We start from the raw sequence: 15,865 nt of genomic DNA on the forward strand, positions 1-15,865 counted from the left end.
TCACATACCTCTTGGTCTCACTTTCACTCTCTATCTGGGCTAAAAACTGACTTCCCTGCATGTTGTTCAGGGTGGGGCAGCCCTTTCATGGGGCAAGGCGAGGCAGTCACCTCAGGCGACAGATTATTGGGATGCCAGCAGGGCAGTATTTTAGTGGCTGGACACTGGAGGCAACTGGGTAGGTGGCACACACTACATATTAACTGGCACACAACTACAGTATGAAGCAGAACACAATAGCTTGGTCCCAGAAACAAAGTATGGGGTAATCCAGTGTGTACTGCTCTCTGGGTTCTGTCATATGGAACTTGTGCAAAAACAAGCAGCTGCCACCTTGAAGAACTGGGTACATCTAGGAAAATAGTTTTCATTTCCTTTAAGCTCCTAGGCTTTGCAGGTCTTTGGGCACAGGTGGATCCAATGATCTCATTCACCAGCTTAACATATACCATTTCCCTTGGCTAGCTCAAGTGAGAGCCAGCACTGCTCATACAATCTTGGACTGAATGCTACGGAAAGATAAGGTAAGGTTGCCAACTCCTTTTTTTAGAAGTTCCCATCCTCCCTTGAAAACGCCTGGGAGTGCAGATCCAGACCCCACCTCCATCACAGTTGGATATTTGAGCTGCTTCCGTTAACCAGTTGAGGTAATTCTGAAAGCTAACTAGGGGTGTAGCTATAACTGAGTTGGTGGGCTCAAAGAATCAACCCCCTCCCCGAGCTCCACACCTCCCTATTTTCTTCATTATCTCCCTCACTCCAAGGGCCACGGGGAAGAGGCCCTCTCCCTAGCTACACTTCTGAAGCTAACCATGGTGCTTGGTCTCTGATAGGTGTATCACAGATATGCCATCAGTTGATGGTGCAGTTGTCCAGTGATGCAGCTTACCCTCTGAGTCATACCACTGAAGCGAAAGACTGGTTCAGATACAGTGGCCAGCCATGGGCACTGGGTTCATACCTCCCCGCTTGAGCAATCTGTACTTGAATTCATGTCAGAGTTGGGCAAAACCCTGGCTTGTCCAAACCATAGTTTGCCTGATGTGGACACCTCAGGAAATTCTGGTTTGCTCAAGCCAGGAACTGAAGGAGGGGGAACAAAGAGTCTATTGACAGCCCTCCACACTTCATCCTTGTAACATCACCCCTGGGTTCTTCAAAGGTGTGGAGACCCACCTCATTTTGACCATCTCATTCTCCCTCCATTCACACAGTTCACCACCGCCCCGCACCCCCAATACAGAAGAGACGAGGCACAGCACTGGGGTTAGAGAAGTGACAATATTTTTATTAGTTTGGTGGGAGGGCTGGCAATTGAAATCCATCTCCTAGTTTGTCTGGTTTTGACATTTGCATCTTGATTTCAAGAGTGTCAGCTTAGAAAGGAACAAGATCTAAAACAGGGCAAGGGTGGGCAGGGCACAAATCAGCAGCGGTTGGGTGGCAGAGCAGAGGTGCGTGCAGGGCACAGAGCCTGACATTTTCCTTTCCCAAATGTGAGCATGGCAGGGGAGGACAGCAGGGGAGCTGGCCCACTTGTGGGGCTGCCAGATTCCAGCAGCGTTCCTATTTCTGCCAGGCAGGGAAAGGTTCGCCAAGTGCACTGATTCCCAGCAATGTAGGAACAATGGGAGAACTTGCACCCACCAACCTTCTCCCTCTGCTGCTCTTAGGTGGACCAAAAGCACTGGTAGAGGGCATGCAATAATGCTAGGCTTTTAACATTTGTCCAGTGTAATTAGGTCTTGGGCAGTGTTCCCTGAAACAGGGATTCCCAGATGTTGTTGACTACAACGCCCAGCATCTCCAGCTGCAATGGCCTTTAGCTGCAGGTTATGGGCATTGTAGTCAACAACATCGAGAATCCCTATTATGTGGAACACCAGGCTTGGGGCACTCCCACTGACTCAGAAATCAGCCTTCTGTCTATTTCTTCTAATCTGTCTCGCAATCCCTATTAGTTTATGCCAACAAATATGGTGTATTGCTCAGCATGCCACCCTATAAAAGCTAGTAAAATGGTACTGTCCAAAGGCAGTACTTAGAACATTCCCCCACCCCACAAAAAACTGGTGGACAGAAGAAGGGACTCTGAAAACATCTGCCACCTCTCCCCTGCCCACACACCCTTTGCTGCTGCTGCTGCTGCCACCTTGCCGGGGAAAAGAACAGGAATCTCCCATTGCCGTAGTTTCAAATCAGGGACAGCAGCTAGTGCCCTGGCTGCATCATCGTGAGGTCAATATCATTCACCTAGAAACCCGATTTTATTATTGTGAACCGCTGAAAACGGGGAGGGTCGAAAAGTAGTGTACAAATATTACAAAATGAAAACGGAACAGATTTGGCATTCACCAGCATCGATGGCAAGAGAACAGCACCAGAGTAGCCTGAATTGGGGTGCTGAGATGGCTCCTACTTCATGGTGCATTGCTTTGGAAGGGGGGAGATGCTGCCCACCGCCCACCCCCTATGGTGTGATGGGCAAAGTCCTGCCCTTTAAGAAAAATACTCCAGTGCAGATGGCAAACAGAGACCCGTGTCTGTCCATCAAGCTGATAACAGCCACGACCCCATCCCCATTCATGGCTGAATTTCCATCCCCACCTAATTTAGGGATTGCTGGGATGGACAAAAACCAGCCCTCCATCCGTTTTCAGCAACTTTATGCCCTCCCCGTGAGCTTGGAGAGAGGGACGGAGAGGATGAGGAAGAGTGTAGAGCCCTATATCTCCCCTCTCCAAACTAGTAAGGAAGATGCTGCTGAAGTTAATGGGGAGAACAGAAGAGGGTTTGCCTACTCCGGTCCACCCTCGGAACTGGCTTGCCAATAAATTAAGTGCAACTAGTGAGGAGTTTAAAAGGAAGCATAACATTCATGTGAGAGGAGGGAGAAAGAAAGAAAGTGCAGGTGGGACTGGGTTCCTATGCTGGAGGCAGGCTGGGTTAGGTTAGCAAGAGGCTGTTAGGAGGATGCACAGCCTTTTTGTCTCACGTGTAAACTCTGGGCTGAGTTTGAAAGGGAGTGGGAACACACACGCACACGCACACACGCACACAAAGTGAAATGAAGATGAAGATTAGCGTGGTGGACGGAATGTGTGGAGGATGCAGCTCAGTGGAATACAGTGTTATGCACATGTCTAGTTTTGAGGTGATGCACACAGGTTACGGTGCGGGCAGCAGTTCCGAAACTACAGCTGGCCCTGTGCAAGTTGCGGGAGGGGGGGGGAGATGCTTAGCAAATGGCCACACCGGAGCTTTTTGGGGCAGGTGGGTTGCCGGTTTTGGTGCCCCGCTCCCTGCCAGATTCAAGAAGCCACCAACAAGTGCACATCGCGGAGGTGTCCCGGTGATGGAGATAGCCAGAGATGCCGCCAGACACTGGCAGCTCTGGGTGGGGGGGGGGCGCCTAAGAATTGAGAGTGGGAAATAGAGAAAGTGGGTGGGTGGGTGATGGTAGGTGGCAGACCAGGGATGGGAGCTGTACGCCCGGAAAGGTGAGCGTGAGAAAGAAGATGGCAAATGGAAGAGCAAGAGGAGGTGCAGGGAAACTGGGGGTCAGGCTCAGCCAGAGCAGAGGGAGAGGGGCTGTGGGTGGAAGTACTTCTGGAAGCTGCCCCTCTCCCTCTGTAGATACCACCCCTTCCCCACCCCCATGGTCACACCCACCTCCCCAGTGACACCACATTCCCCACCCACCCCAGCCTCGAGGAGCTCAGTTCATTTCTTCAAAGAATTTGTAGGTGGGGTTCTCGTAGCCATGGTTCTGCATCTTGTTCAACTGCCGCTCCTCAGGGCTAACCATGGGGTCCACCTGCCAAGAGGAGGAAGAAAGAGGAAGGGGTTAAAGCACACCACTGGCTCACCCACGGCTCCGTAAACAAACCTGCCGAGGGAGTTACCTGCACCAGCAATCCCCAAACTTGCATCGCCAGAAGATGCTGGACTACAACTCCCATCTTCCCCAGCCCCAATGGCCTTTGAACTCCAATCCCTATGACCCCCGCTTGTGGCTGGGATGTTGGGAGTTCTTGGACTACATTATCTGGGGGCCCAAGTTTCAGAATCTCTGATCTACACTGCTGTTTTAAGCTGGTATAAGTCATCCCTTCTCTCCAGAGAACTCTGGGAACTGCAGTTCAGTGGGGCAGGAATCCCAAAGAATTATGTGCATGGGTATGTGCATGCCCTCTCTCCTGCTGTTGCTCCCCTGCAACTGGTATTCAGAGGCATCTTGCCTCTGAGGCTAGAGGTGGCCTAGAGCTATCAAGACTAGTAGCCAGTGATAGACCTGTCCACCATGAATTTGCCCAAGCCCCTTTTAACGCCATATAAGGGGCTGGGTAGATGGCGGTCCCTTTCCACTGTACCTCAACAATGCCATGGCTGATGGTCCCGTAGGGCTTCCGGCGAACCATCAGGAGACTGATGATGATCACCATGGCAACAGCCACTGCCACTACAAGGAGGCCGATTAGGGCACCCCTGTTGATGGTTACCATGGTATCTGGCTCCTGTGGAGGAAGAGATTCAGTGAGACCTTAATGCACTCAGCCCTCCCAAATCAGACTGAGAGGAAACCCCTTGTGTCTATGTCACAATGTGGGGTGGAAGTGGAAGGGGAAAAAGAGAGGCGGCGAATAAAGTTTCTTCCACACCAGGCCTCTGCAGGACGAGGAAGTAGCCTCAGCACTTTTGTCTTTAAACCCCTTTTTTTGTTATTAAAAGGAAAACCATTTCCATATAAAGTTATAAGAAAAGAAACTAGCATTGGATGGGCATGCCAGAGGCACAGGGACATGTGCATAGCCACTAAGCACATTATAAGAATCAAACTGAGAGCAAATACTTTAAAGGAAACTCAGAAAAAAGATGCAGAAGTCGCAGCTGATGACATCGCAGGAATGACGCCACACACAGGAATTCCCAATCTGAGGTCCCCAGATGGTGTTGGACTATGACTCCCATCACCCCCAGCCACTGTGGCTGGGGATGGTGGGAGTTGTAGTCCATCATCGTGTGGGGTCCCATGATTGGGAACCTGTGACCCTAGAGATGCCAGAGATGCTCTCAGCAAAATCACATTCTACACAGCATTTAAATATAGATCTATATTTTAATTATGGAAGTGCTGTTATTTCTGGCTGATCTAGGAAGAGGTTGGGCTACCTCTAATTGAAAATGGCAACAGAACAATGCCCAAGGAAAATGCTGTGTCAAAATTAAGAAGTCGGTCTTCAATTTGGGAAGCAGAGCATATCAGCGTCTCCTGTGTTGTTAATTTGATAATTTGTTGAACGATTTTACACAGAACAAGAACTATTCTGAGGGATTTAGCTGGGGGCAGGGCGGGGGGGGGGGCAGTTTCAGATATACCAAGAAGTACCTCTTGAAGTCAGATGGTTATTTAAAATAAGAAAAATGGCTCATTAACATTTTTATTCCATGCCATTTTATGAATTGCTAGTCTGATTACAGTAATGAAAACTAATTAGCTGACCCCTTTCCCACTGACATAAAATAAATCACAAAAACCATTTCAAAGTATGAACTGCGTTTTGCATTTCTGTTATGGCCATTGGCCAACATGGAAATAAAGCCGGGGGGGGGGGAGTAAGATTCTAATTCTTTTCCTTAAATCCTTATGGAAATATATGGGATAATGCATATATTCTGCTCAAATGCTCAGGAAGAAGCGAGTCTGCCTTACACATACCATTGAGTGCAAAAGCATACCACTGAGACACAAGCAATTGGCACTTTATTAATTTTAATTCTAACACTTTAAACATTAGACTACTTATGTTCAGCCTTTTGCCATTTTGCAGTAACACAGAAAGTTCTCAGCCACTTGCAAATTTCTGCCTATGGAACTTAAGAGCATCGAAATAGGAGAGTGTGGCCAAGCCGTTAATCATTTTGGTCCATGTCGTTTAAATGCACGTGTGGGTTGCATTTAGATGCCACACAGGAGAGCTGTGAACAGGATCTGCTGAAGTTCTTTAGAAGTTAATCGCAGGTGCAATATTTTTCTGATTGAAGACACCCTTTGAAAATGCCCTGCGGGTTGTGTGTGTGTGTGGGGGGGGAATAGTACGATGCAGGGGAAAGGGTTAAATCTCTGCTCTCTCTCTCTGTCATGCTACAGTCCTGATTTCATCCAGGCAGGGGTGGCATCATTAGAAAGACCACCCGCTATGGACCTCTTCATGCACTGCATTCAAAAGCTGGCTGCTTGCCCTGGGTGCCTTACCAAATGAAGTTCGGAAAGCAGTGTTCCCTCTAAGGCATGTGCACTTGCCCGCGCTCACAAGTTTTTTGATGGCCGCTCAATTAATGTTAGATCCCGCTCAGGTTGAATCAGGAAGGCCCCATTCTGAATGCAGGTGTGCACAGGCTGCCTTGATACTCCCTCCCAGAATAAAATTCATTCTGCACACAGATGAATTTTTTTTTTTTAAATAGAACACTGTTTGGAAGACGTCCTCTTGGAGCAGGACCTTCTCCATAGTGGCACCATTCCTGTGAAATTCCTGTGACCTCTACAAGGAGATTCGTCTGGCCCTCCCACTGTGCATCCTCAGGAATTAGGCAAAGATGCTAGCTTGTTTAAAAAGCACTTGAGCTCAAGTTTATATTGTCTGCTGCATTTGCATTTTATTGCTGTTTTTTTTAAAGGGATGGTTGAGGGTGGGGGGAGATCCGAGGTTCAATTCCAGGCAGAGCTTGGAAAGACTCTTGTGTGGAGTATCTGCCAGTCAGTGTAGACATTACTGAGCTAGATGGACCAATGGTCTGACTCGGTATAAAGCAGCCTTCTCTGCAATTGTGTTTTTGTTTAGATTGATGATATGTTGCTTATTGTGACTATAGCTGCTGCTCAGTTAGGTTTTGTTTTGTGGAGAGTGTCATTAGCTATTTAATTGATTGATAGTTTGATTTCTATACTGCTTTTCATTAAAGTAATCTTTTGGCTTGACACTATTAAAGAAAAATGGAACAATTTTAAAGAGGAAAATAAAAATTAAAAAAATCCTCCGCCATGTAATATGTGGCACAGTACTGACGGCATAGCCAGGGGTACAATCACTCATGCTTTCCCCTGTAAAAGTGAGAATAGTGCAGTAGTTTACAGGGCTATTGTGAGAATAAAGATGGGAAAGGAATCTGCACACAGAGGAACACCTCAAGACAACAGACAGACAACCGGATTAGGAAATGATTACATCAACTGTTGCAATAGTTCAAGAGTGTGCAGTAAGCTTTTGATCCCCATAGCATTCATCAGGCATTCAGAGCAGAAATAAAACTGGATTTGTTCTCATGCTCAAGGCCATTTCCACAAATGATACTTAAGTCAACGTTTCCAGTCCCAGCATCTGCAATTCAGCTGTAAAACTTTACGAGGGCTAGAATGTATAGCTGAGTTTTAAAACTGCTCTTCCACCTTTAGCAGAAGTTGCTTAGAGAAGACTAAAATGTATTCTTAGCATCACCTGTCAAGTGTTTGATATGTTACTACTGCCTGCTAGGGAGCAAACAACATTTCTAAAAATTACAAGCTAACAAGAAATTCTCAAATATTTGGCAACAATATTTAGACCTTTTTGCCAATTCCTACTTTAAAATTTCACCTCGTATAAGGTGTAGTAATCTCTACAAAATTATTTTAATTGTTTTAACTGTTTTGAACTGTGTTTGAATTGTTTAGGTTTTAAAATTTGATTTTTAAATGATTTTGTTTTGGTTTTGTAAACCGCCCCGAGCTGTTGGATGGGGCAGTATAGAAATGTAATAAATAAATAAATAGATAGATACACTTAATGCGGAACAGGACTTTTTATTTTGATTCTCATTTGTCACCTCTCTCTTTTTCCCCCCATTTTGTCTTGGGGCGAGGAGAGGTTTGTGGGAAAAGATTATGGGCAAAATAACTACTCTCTGTATGCTCTTTTCTTTTTGTATATTGTTACTTGTTATAGGAAAATCATTCAATCAACTATTAATAGAAAAACCCAACCTGGTTTGGAAGTTTCTATCACCTAGTTGCACCAAGAAGAAAATCAAGCAAATTGGATTACTTTTTCCAGTTTTGTCTTTTCCAGAGAAATGGAATCCATCTCTCCCCACCCCAAATAACCTGAGGGACCAAAAAAAGAGCAAAGAAATATAGCAAAAGTGACCTTTTGTTCAGACACACTTTTTTAAAAAGCCATAAGGAAGCAAAACATGACATGAAACAGAAGGTGACCTTGGTCATGGTAATGAGGATACCAGTCATTTTTTTAAAAAAAGAAAAGAAAAGAAAGACTCCCTCAGGATAAATTTTCTTTGATTTGGGATTCTGCAGAGAAGCAACCAGATCACTGTAACTTCCTGCCAAGTAATCTGATGCTAGCGATCCGCTCAGAAAAGAGCTGCACAAACATCTGAGAAGGAAGAGGCTAAGGTGGTGTTGGAGTTTTATATTACAACAGATGTATGCAGGGCACAGAGTCAACTGATGCAGCATATATCCAAGGGAATAGTAAAAATATTTGCAAACATAAATCAGAATTTGATGAGCTGGTTGTAAACACACACACACACACACACACACACACACACACACACACACACGTACGTACTTCCTGCCTTTGGCTTCTTAAGTGAATTTGTTCTTCACAGGTTCTTTCCACGCATATCTCTGAAAGGATGGAGCCACAGCAAAATGGCAGATTATCTGCTGTGCATGCAGGAAGTTCCCGGTTCAATCTCTGGCCTCTCCAGGCAAGTCAGGAAATGAGCTTTTTCTGAAATCTTGGAGAGTTGCTGCCAGTCAGTGTAGAGCCTTTGTCCTGCCAGCTGCTGTTGGATTACAACTCCCACAATTCCCAGACTCAGTAGCCAGTAGTCAGGGATGATAGGAGTTGTAATGATGATGGGGAGAGGAGAACTGGTCTTGTGGTAGCAAGCATGACTTGTCCCTTTAGCTAAGCAGGATCTACCCTGGTTGCATATGAATGGTAGACTTGATGTGCGAGCACTGTAAGATATTCCTCTCAGGGGATGGAGCTGCTCTGGGAAGAGCAGAAGGTTCCAAGTTCCCTCCCTGGCATCTCTAAGATGGGGCTGAAGGAGATTCCTGCCTGCAACCTTGGAGAAGCCACTGCCAATCTGTGAAGATACTACTGAGCTACATAGACCAATGGTCTGACTCAGTATATGGCAGCTTCCTATGTTCCTATGAGAGCTGGTCTTGTGGTAGCAAGCATGACTTGTCCCCTTAGCTAAGCAGGGTCCACCCTGGTTGCATATGAATGAGAGACTTGATGTGCGAGCAATGTAAAATATTCCCCTTAGGGGATGGAGCCGCTCTGGGAAGAGCCTCTAGGTCCCAGGTTCCCTCCTTGGCTGCTCCAAGATAGGGCTGGGAGAGATTCCTGCCTGCAACCTTGGAGAAGCCACTGCCAGTCTGTGAAGACAATACTGAGATAGATGGACCAATGGCCTGACTGGTAGATGGCAGCTTCCTATGTGGTCCAACAACAGCTGACGGGCCAGAATGGTGCACTCCTGGTGTGGGCAGTTCTGAGCTCGATCTGACTCGGTATAAGGCAGCTTTCGATGTACTGACCAAAAAATGTCTAGGGCTGGACTCTAGCTCAAAGAGGCGCTGTACATTTGTCCCACAGTAGTCAGTGAAAGCCATCAATGGCAAAAGGAGGAGACATGTCTGGACCGTGAAGAGCACTGAAAGAGCAATGGATCTGCGCACAGGGACCCCACTGCTTCACCGCTGCGAAGGGTCCTCGTCATGCTGTGCTTCTAGCACCCCAATTGGAGGAGGGGGGACTCATCAGAAGCTCATCAGAATACGAATACGGAGAACCTTGTTACTCGTGCGGGGCGGGGGTCCGTTTCTCACCTACTAGCACAAGTAGCGGAACCATGAGTGACAAGGCATTACGGCTATGGGGAAAAGGGGTTAAGTTCAAGGGTGGAGGGGGAAAGGACAAAAAAATGGCCAAAACCAGCCCACAATGGCAAAACACAACAACCACCTTACTGTGACTGGTTCTCCATGAGCCCAGGAATGCCATCTAAAGGATGAAATGCCCCCCCAAACCCACCAAAAGAGTCCATTTTTGAGAAATGAGCCACAAAATGGCTCCTTTGGACATAATGGCGGGTGGAAGTGACCTCCATGGTCACTTCCGACCCTCTAGGAACCACAGATATGTGGGATTTAACCCCTCCGTATTTGCGGATACTGGAAACGGTTTTTATTAAGACACCCCACAGATACGTGGAACGCGCATAGAGGTTCTCCTGTAGTAGTGGTAATAACAACAATAATAATAATCCCAGTAGTAATTGGCGCCCTAGGTACAATTCCAAAACAACTTGAAGAGCACCTCAACATCATAGGGGCCACAGAAATCACCATCAGCCAGTTACAAAAAACAGCATTACTGGGAACAGCCTATATTCTGTGACGATATCTATAATAATAACAGCAACATCATTGACAATAAAATTCAGCCATCCCAGGTCCTTGGGAAGGACTCAATGTCTGGATAAAAAAACCCAGTGAATAACTCCTGTCTGACTATGTAAACAACAACAATAATGATGATAATAATATTGTTAGCTGCCCCATAACAAATTGTTCTCCTGGGCGGCTCCTCTTACCACTTTTCAACAGAAGTCCCCAAAGTGGCTTCCACAGAAAAATAAAATGGCTCCCTGTCCCCAAAGGGCTCACAATCTAAAAAAGAAACAGACACCAGCAACAGCCACTGGAGGAATGCTGTGCTGGGGTTGGATAGGGCCAGTTGCTCTCCCCCTGCTAAATAAAGACAATCACCACTTTTAAAAGGTGCCTCTTTGTTCAGTCAGTCTCCAAATGGTATCAGGATGATAGCCTACGCAGGGTATCAGGAGAACTCTGCAGAGTATGCTGTTTTGGCCAAAGCTTTATATGAGCCCAAGAAAAAGTTAGTTTGGGAGCCTCGTTTAGAGTTGATGGAAGCCACCACCAGCCTTTGGCTTTACAGTGAAGAAGACCGATCTAGATAAACCCATCTGGGAGCAATAAGCCAGTGATGCATTTAATACCACTTCATCTAAAATTTTGGTATTATGGAACATCACATTCTTAATGTGCCCCATTTTTCTTTTTTTTTTGCAGGGGGAGGGGGGAAAATACTTCTCTCTATGTTAAAATAAATAAAATGGATTAAAATAAATAGGTTCCCCCCTTTCGTGCCTTGCCAACTGCAGTCTCTTTACTTTTCTTCCTTCAGAACTAATTGGCGGCCCTGAAGACCAAGCTGGCTCTCCACTCTGCAGCCTGAGCCTTGGGTACTACTCCTTGCGCGGAAGGCAACAAGAGACCGAACCCAGAAAGGTGCTTACGGATTTGACAACAATGACATCAAAGGGAAGCACTCAAGGGGATGCCTGAAGAGGCAAGATGCTGGGAAAAGAATCCCGGGTTTTAGAGCAGACACAATTACTGTACCAAGGGAAGACAGGAACTAAATAAGGCCAATCCATTTTTTTTTTGCACAGAAAGCATCTTCCAAGCAAAGAAAATAATATACAGAGATGAAAGCACACCCTTCTTGCTACATAACAATAATAACTCTGTAGGATCAAAGTGTCCTTTTCCTCCGTGGCATCTCCAAGATAGGGCTGAGAGAGATTCCTGCCTGCAGCCTTGGAGAAGCCGCTACCAGTCTGTGAAGACAATTCTGAGCTAGAAAGACCAGTGGTCTGACTCAGTATAGGGCAGCTTCCTATGTTCCTTGAGAACTAAAGGACATATTCTTGTTTAGGGCTGTGTCACCTGAGTAAAGAAATCTGCATTGATTAATTCTTAGGAGCTTTAAGCAATTAATGGGAGAATTATATTTGCATATGGTTCTGTTGCAGGAAGGTTTTTGTTTGTTTTTTTAAAAAATATTTTATTCAATATATGTGTGTACTGCCCATCCAAATAGCGCTAGGTGGTTTACAACAAATAAAAGCCATTTAAATTTAAATAGTTAACACAATTGCACAAGCAAATCTTTAGGGCCAGCTAGAACAATTCAAAAATTCTGGAAAGCCAGACAAAAGAGATGTGGTCTCTTAAGGGCTCTCCTGAACACCAATAATGTTGCTAAACTACAGATTTCTGAAGGGAGTACATATTTTATTAAATATGCTTTAAGATGTTACTTTTAGACTATGTGTGTATTTGCTGCAGGAAAGGCATCCTCTCAGAAGAGAGGATTCCTTATGTAAGGGAGAAGGGGGAATATCTAAAGAAAATGACTCCTGCAGCTTTGATGGGTACTTATATTAAACATATCTTTTTTTTTTTAACTGCTTATAGTTGGGAACACTTTTTGAAGTTGATTAATCAGTTCAATTAAATCCTTTTAAAAACACCCTTTGAATCAATTAAACGCTGCAGCCCAGGTTCTTATAGCACGTAATGCTAGCCATCTCTTTTTAAATGTGAGGAATCCTAATCCCATCACTCTTGTCCAGTTAACCAAAAGGGAAAGAGCTAGAAACCAGGTCAATGGTTACAGAAGAGTTTTAAAAAGGACAACTGATCAAATACGCTTAAGGTAAAATGGCACTGAGACTAAATGTGTGTTTCAGGATAAAGATCCAGAAGACTAAAACTGATCGACACAGTGCCATATAAGTATATGGCTACCCACAACGAGTGAGAAAATAGGTCCCTACTTTGAAGAGCTTGCAATTGAGAAAACAAAGAAAGCTTACACTGAGTCAGGACATTGGGGAGGAGAGCTGGTCTTGGGGTAGCAAGCATGACTTGTCCCCTTAGCTAAGCAGTGTCTGCCCTGGTTGCATATGAAAGGGAGACTAGAAGTGTGAGCACTGGAAGATATTCCCCTCAGGGGATGGAGCCGCTCTGGGGGAGCAGAAGGTTTCAAGTTCCCTCCCTGGCTTCTCCAAGATAGGGCTGAGAGAGATTCCTGCCTGCAACCTTGGAGAAGCCGCTGCCAGTCTGTGTAGACAATAATGAGCTAGATGGAACAATGGTCTGACTCCGTATATGGCAGTTTCCTATGTTCCTAAATCTTGGAGAGCCACTGCCAGTCAAGTGAAGCCAATACTGAGCTAGATGGACTCATGGTCTGAGTAAGGTTCCTAGCTCAGTATTGTTTACATTGACTGGCAGCAGCTCTCCAGGACCGTTCTCAGCCCTAGCTGAAGATGCTGGGGATTGAACCTGGGACCTTCTGCATGCAAAGCAGATGCTCTATCACGAAGCTGTGGCCCTACCCCCAATTTATTTCCTGCCTTTTTCCCACTGAATTTAATCCAGGAACTAAGCCTGCTTAACTTCATCAAGGTGGCTATGTTGCATACCTTCAAGACCATTCTCTGGGAACAAAGGAACATAGGAAGCTGCCGTATACTGAGTCAGACCATTGGTCTATCTAGCTCAGTATTGTCTTCACAGACTGGCAGCGACTTATCCAAGGTTTCTGGCAGGACTCTCTCTCCGCCCTCTCTCAGGACCCTGCTTAGCTCAGCGGACAAGTCATGACTGCTACCACAAGACCAGCTCTCGTCTCCATCTGAGGCAGGCAGTGAACATGCCCACACAACTGAACAGAATTAAGAAATGTCCCATCTAAAAGTGGAAATACAGTCCATATAAAGGAAAGAATTGAAATTCTTCCGGTTAAAACCTAATAAAAGGCCTAATAAGACGAAGCCAAAAAAAAAAAAAAAGCAAAGCAAAGCAAAAGAAAAGAAAGAAAGAAAAAAAGAAAAAAGCAGGGAATGAGAAGCATCTAGAGAGAGCGACATAAAAGCCAATGAGAAGAATTTTAAAAGGACTGCATTAGAAGCAGGAAGCCTGCCAGAGAGAATTGTGAGGGTCATTAGACCATCAAGATGTAAAAAGAGCACTTAAGGCAGGCAGAAATACTGCAAAGAAGTTAAATGAGTGCTTTGCATCTGTCTAAGACAAAGACAAGGTTGGGGGTGGGGATGCACCCAAACGGTTCCTCACGGAGGCCATAAATCTGAAGAAACGACAGAAACTGAATCGTCTTCAGAGGACATTTTAGAGCAAACGGAGAGATTAAACTCATAAATCACCAGGAACAGATGGAACCCTCCCAAGAGTTCTCAAGGAGGAGAGAGGAGAGAGCTGCAACATCAGCACCCGGGGCCAGGAGGGGCACTCTGCGGTGGGGAGGGTGGCCTTGCCGAATGCCGGCTGCACACGCCAAAGGGCTGCTGCCGGGCATGGCACGGACATGACGCCCCCAGCATGACTGCCTTGCTGGATGGGGATCTCACGCACAGCTGCCCAACAGATGTTCCACACTGCCATCCTTGGCATCATCTATTCCCATTTGTTTGCGGGGAGGCAGGTGGGGACTGAACCCAAGCACCCCCTGTCCTGCCAAGAGGCGATGGATAATGCCAGAGCTGACAGTGCCAGACATGTGTTTGGCAGGAAGGCTCCCCACATGTCCCGCATGAGGATCTGTGGGTCGGAGCCTGGGTGCCTTTATCAGAGAGCTACGAGGCTGCTAATATCCTACTAGCATTTTTTTAAAAAAGTACATAGGAACATAGGAAGCTGCCATATACTGAGTCAGACCATTGGTCTATCTAGCTCAGTATTGTCTACACAGGCTGGCAGCGGCTTTTCCAAGGTCGCAGGTGGGAATCTCCCTCAGCCCTATCTTGGAGATGCTGCCAGGGAGGGAACGTGGAACCTTCTGCTCTTCCCAGAGTGGCCCCATCCCTTAAGGGGAATCTCTTCCAGTGCTCACACATGTAGTCTCCCATTCAAATGCAAACCAGGGCAGACCCTGCTTAGCTAAGGGGACAAGTCATGCTTGCTACCACAAGACCAGCTATTTTTACATAAGAACTTAAGGGCAGCTCTGATGGATCAGGCCCAACGCCCATCCTGTTCCCCCCACAGTGGTCCACCAGATCTCACAAACCGGGCATGGAGGCATGCCTCCTCTTCTGCTGTTGCTCCCCTACAACTGGTATTTGGAGGCATCCTGCCTCTGAGGCTGGAGGCTATACAGCTATCAAGACTAGCAGGCACTGATAGACCTGCCCTCCATGAATTTGTCTAAGCCCCTTTTAAAGCCATCCAAGCTAGAGGTCATCCCTCCATCCTCCATAGAGAACTCCACAGATTTAATTATGGACGGTGCGAAAAAGCGCTTCCTTTCGTCGGCCCGAAGTTTCCTGGCCGTCAGTTTGATGGTATGACCCCTGGTTCTAATGTGGGGAGGGAGGGAGAAGAATTTCTCTCTCTCCACTCCATGCATAATTTTGTAAATCTCTATCATGTCTCCCCTTGGTTAGCCTTTTTTTCCTGAACAAAGAAGCCCCATGAGGAGGAATTCTGGAAACCGCAGGCCAACAAAGCGGATTTCAGTACCAGGTGAGGATTCTGCCATGTCTTGGTACATCAACCAGCCAGCCGTGCAAGAAACTGGGGTAAAACGTTGCCCCAGCCATGTGGAGCAACAACCAAGCAGAAGCTATTTTGAGAGGTAATTGTGCTGCAGCAGTGAGGTTTGCATTGGCCTAATCGAGGCCTGATGTGGCTCCATTATGTGGATTGCCGCCTGAAGAGCCAACACAGAAGAGGCAAACTGTTAGCATGAAACGGCTTGCGATTTCTGGGATAGTTTTCTCCATGCCAAAAAATGGGGGGAGAAGAGAGAAGGTTTAAGCGTCTAATATGTGTTTTCCACTAGGAGGTCCATTGGAGATTTGTTTTTAGAGATTATGCGTCTGTTTTATGGATGTATGGTTAAGACGAAGGCTGTGCAACTTCGGCCCTCCTGCAGATGTTGCCAATACA

The 15,865-nt window shown here is 46.2% G+C and overlaps 1 protein-coding gene across 4 annotated transcripts in view; it reads right to left on the minus strand.

Moving 5' to 3' along the window:
- Positions 1 to 1,262: 1,262 nt before the first annotated feature.
- Positions 1,263 to 15,865, minus strand: part of APLP1 (amyloid beta precursor like protein 1) — a 49,757-nt gene continuing 35,154 nt past the window's right edge. For all 4 annotated transcript variants that reach the window (XM_053267719.1, XM_053267717.1, XM_053267718.1 and 1 more), the window contains 2 exons: positions 4,374 to 4,517; positions 1,263 to 3,817 (listed from right to left, as the gene is read on the minus strand). In XM_053267719.1, coding sequence (XP_053123694.1) covers positions 3,719 to 3,817; positions 4,374 to 4,517 — 243 coding nt within the window. In that variant the 3' untranslated portion in view covers positions 1,263 to 3,718. The remainder of the gene's footprint in view (positions 3,818 to 4,373; positions 4,518 to 15,865) is intronic.

This window comes from Hemicordylus capensis, chromosome 7 (genome assembly GCF_027244095.1).
Source record: "Hemicordylus capensis ecotype Gifberg chromosome 7, rHemCap1.1.pri, whole genome shotgun sequence".
NCBI lineage: Eukaryota > Metazoa > Chordata > Lepidosauria > Squamata > Cordylidae > Hemicordylus > Hemicordylus capensis.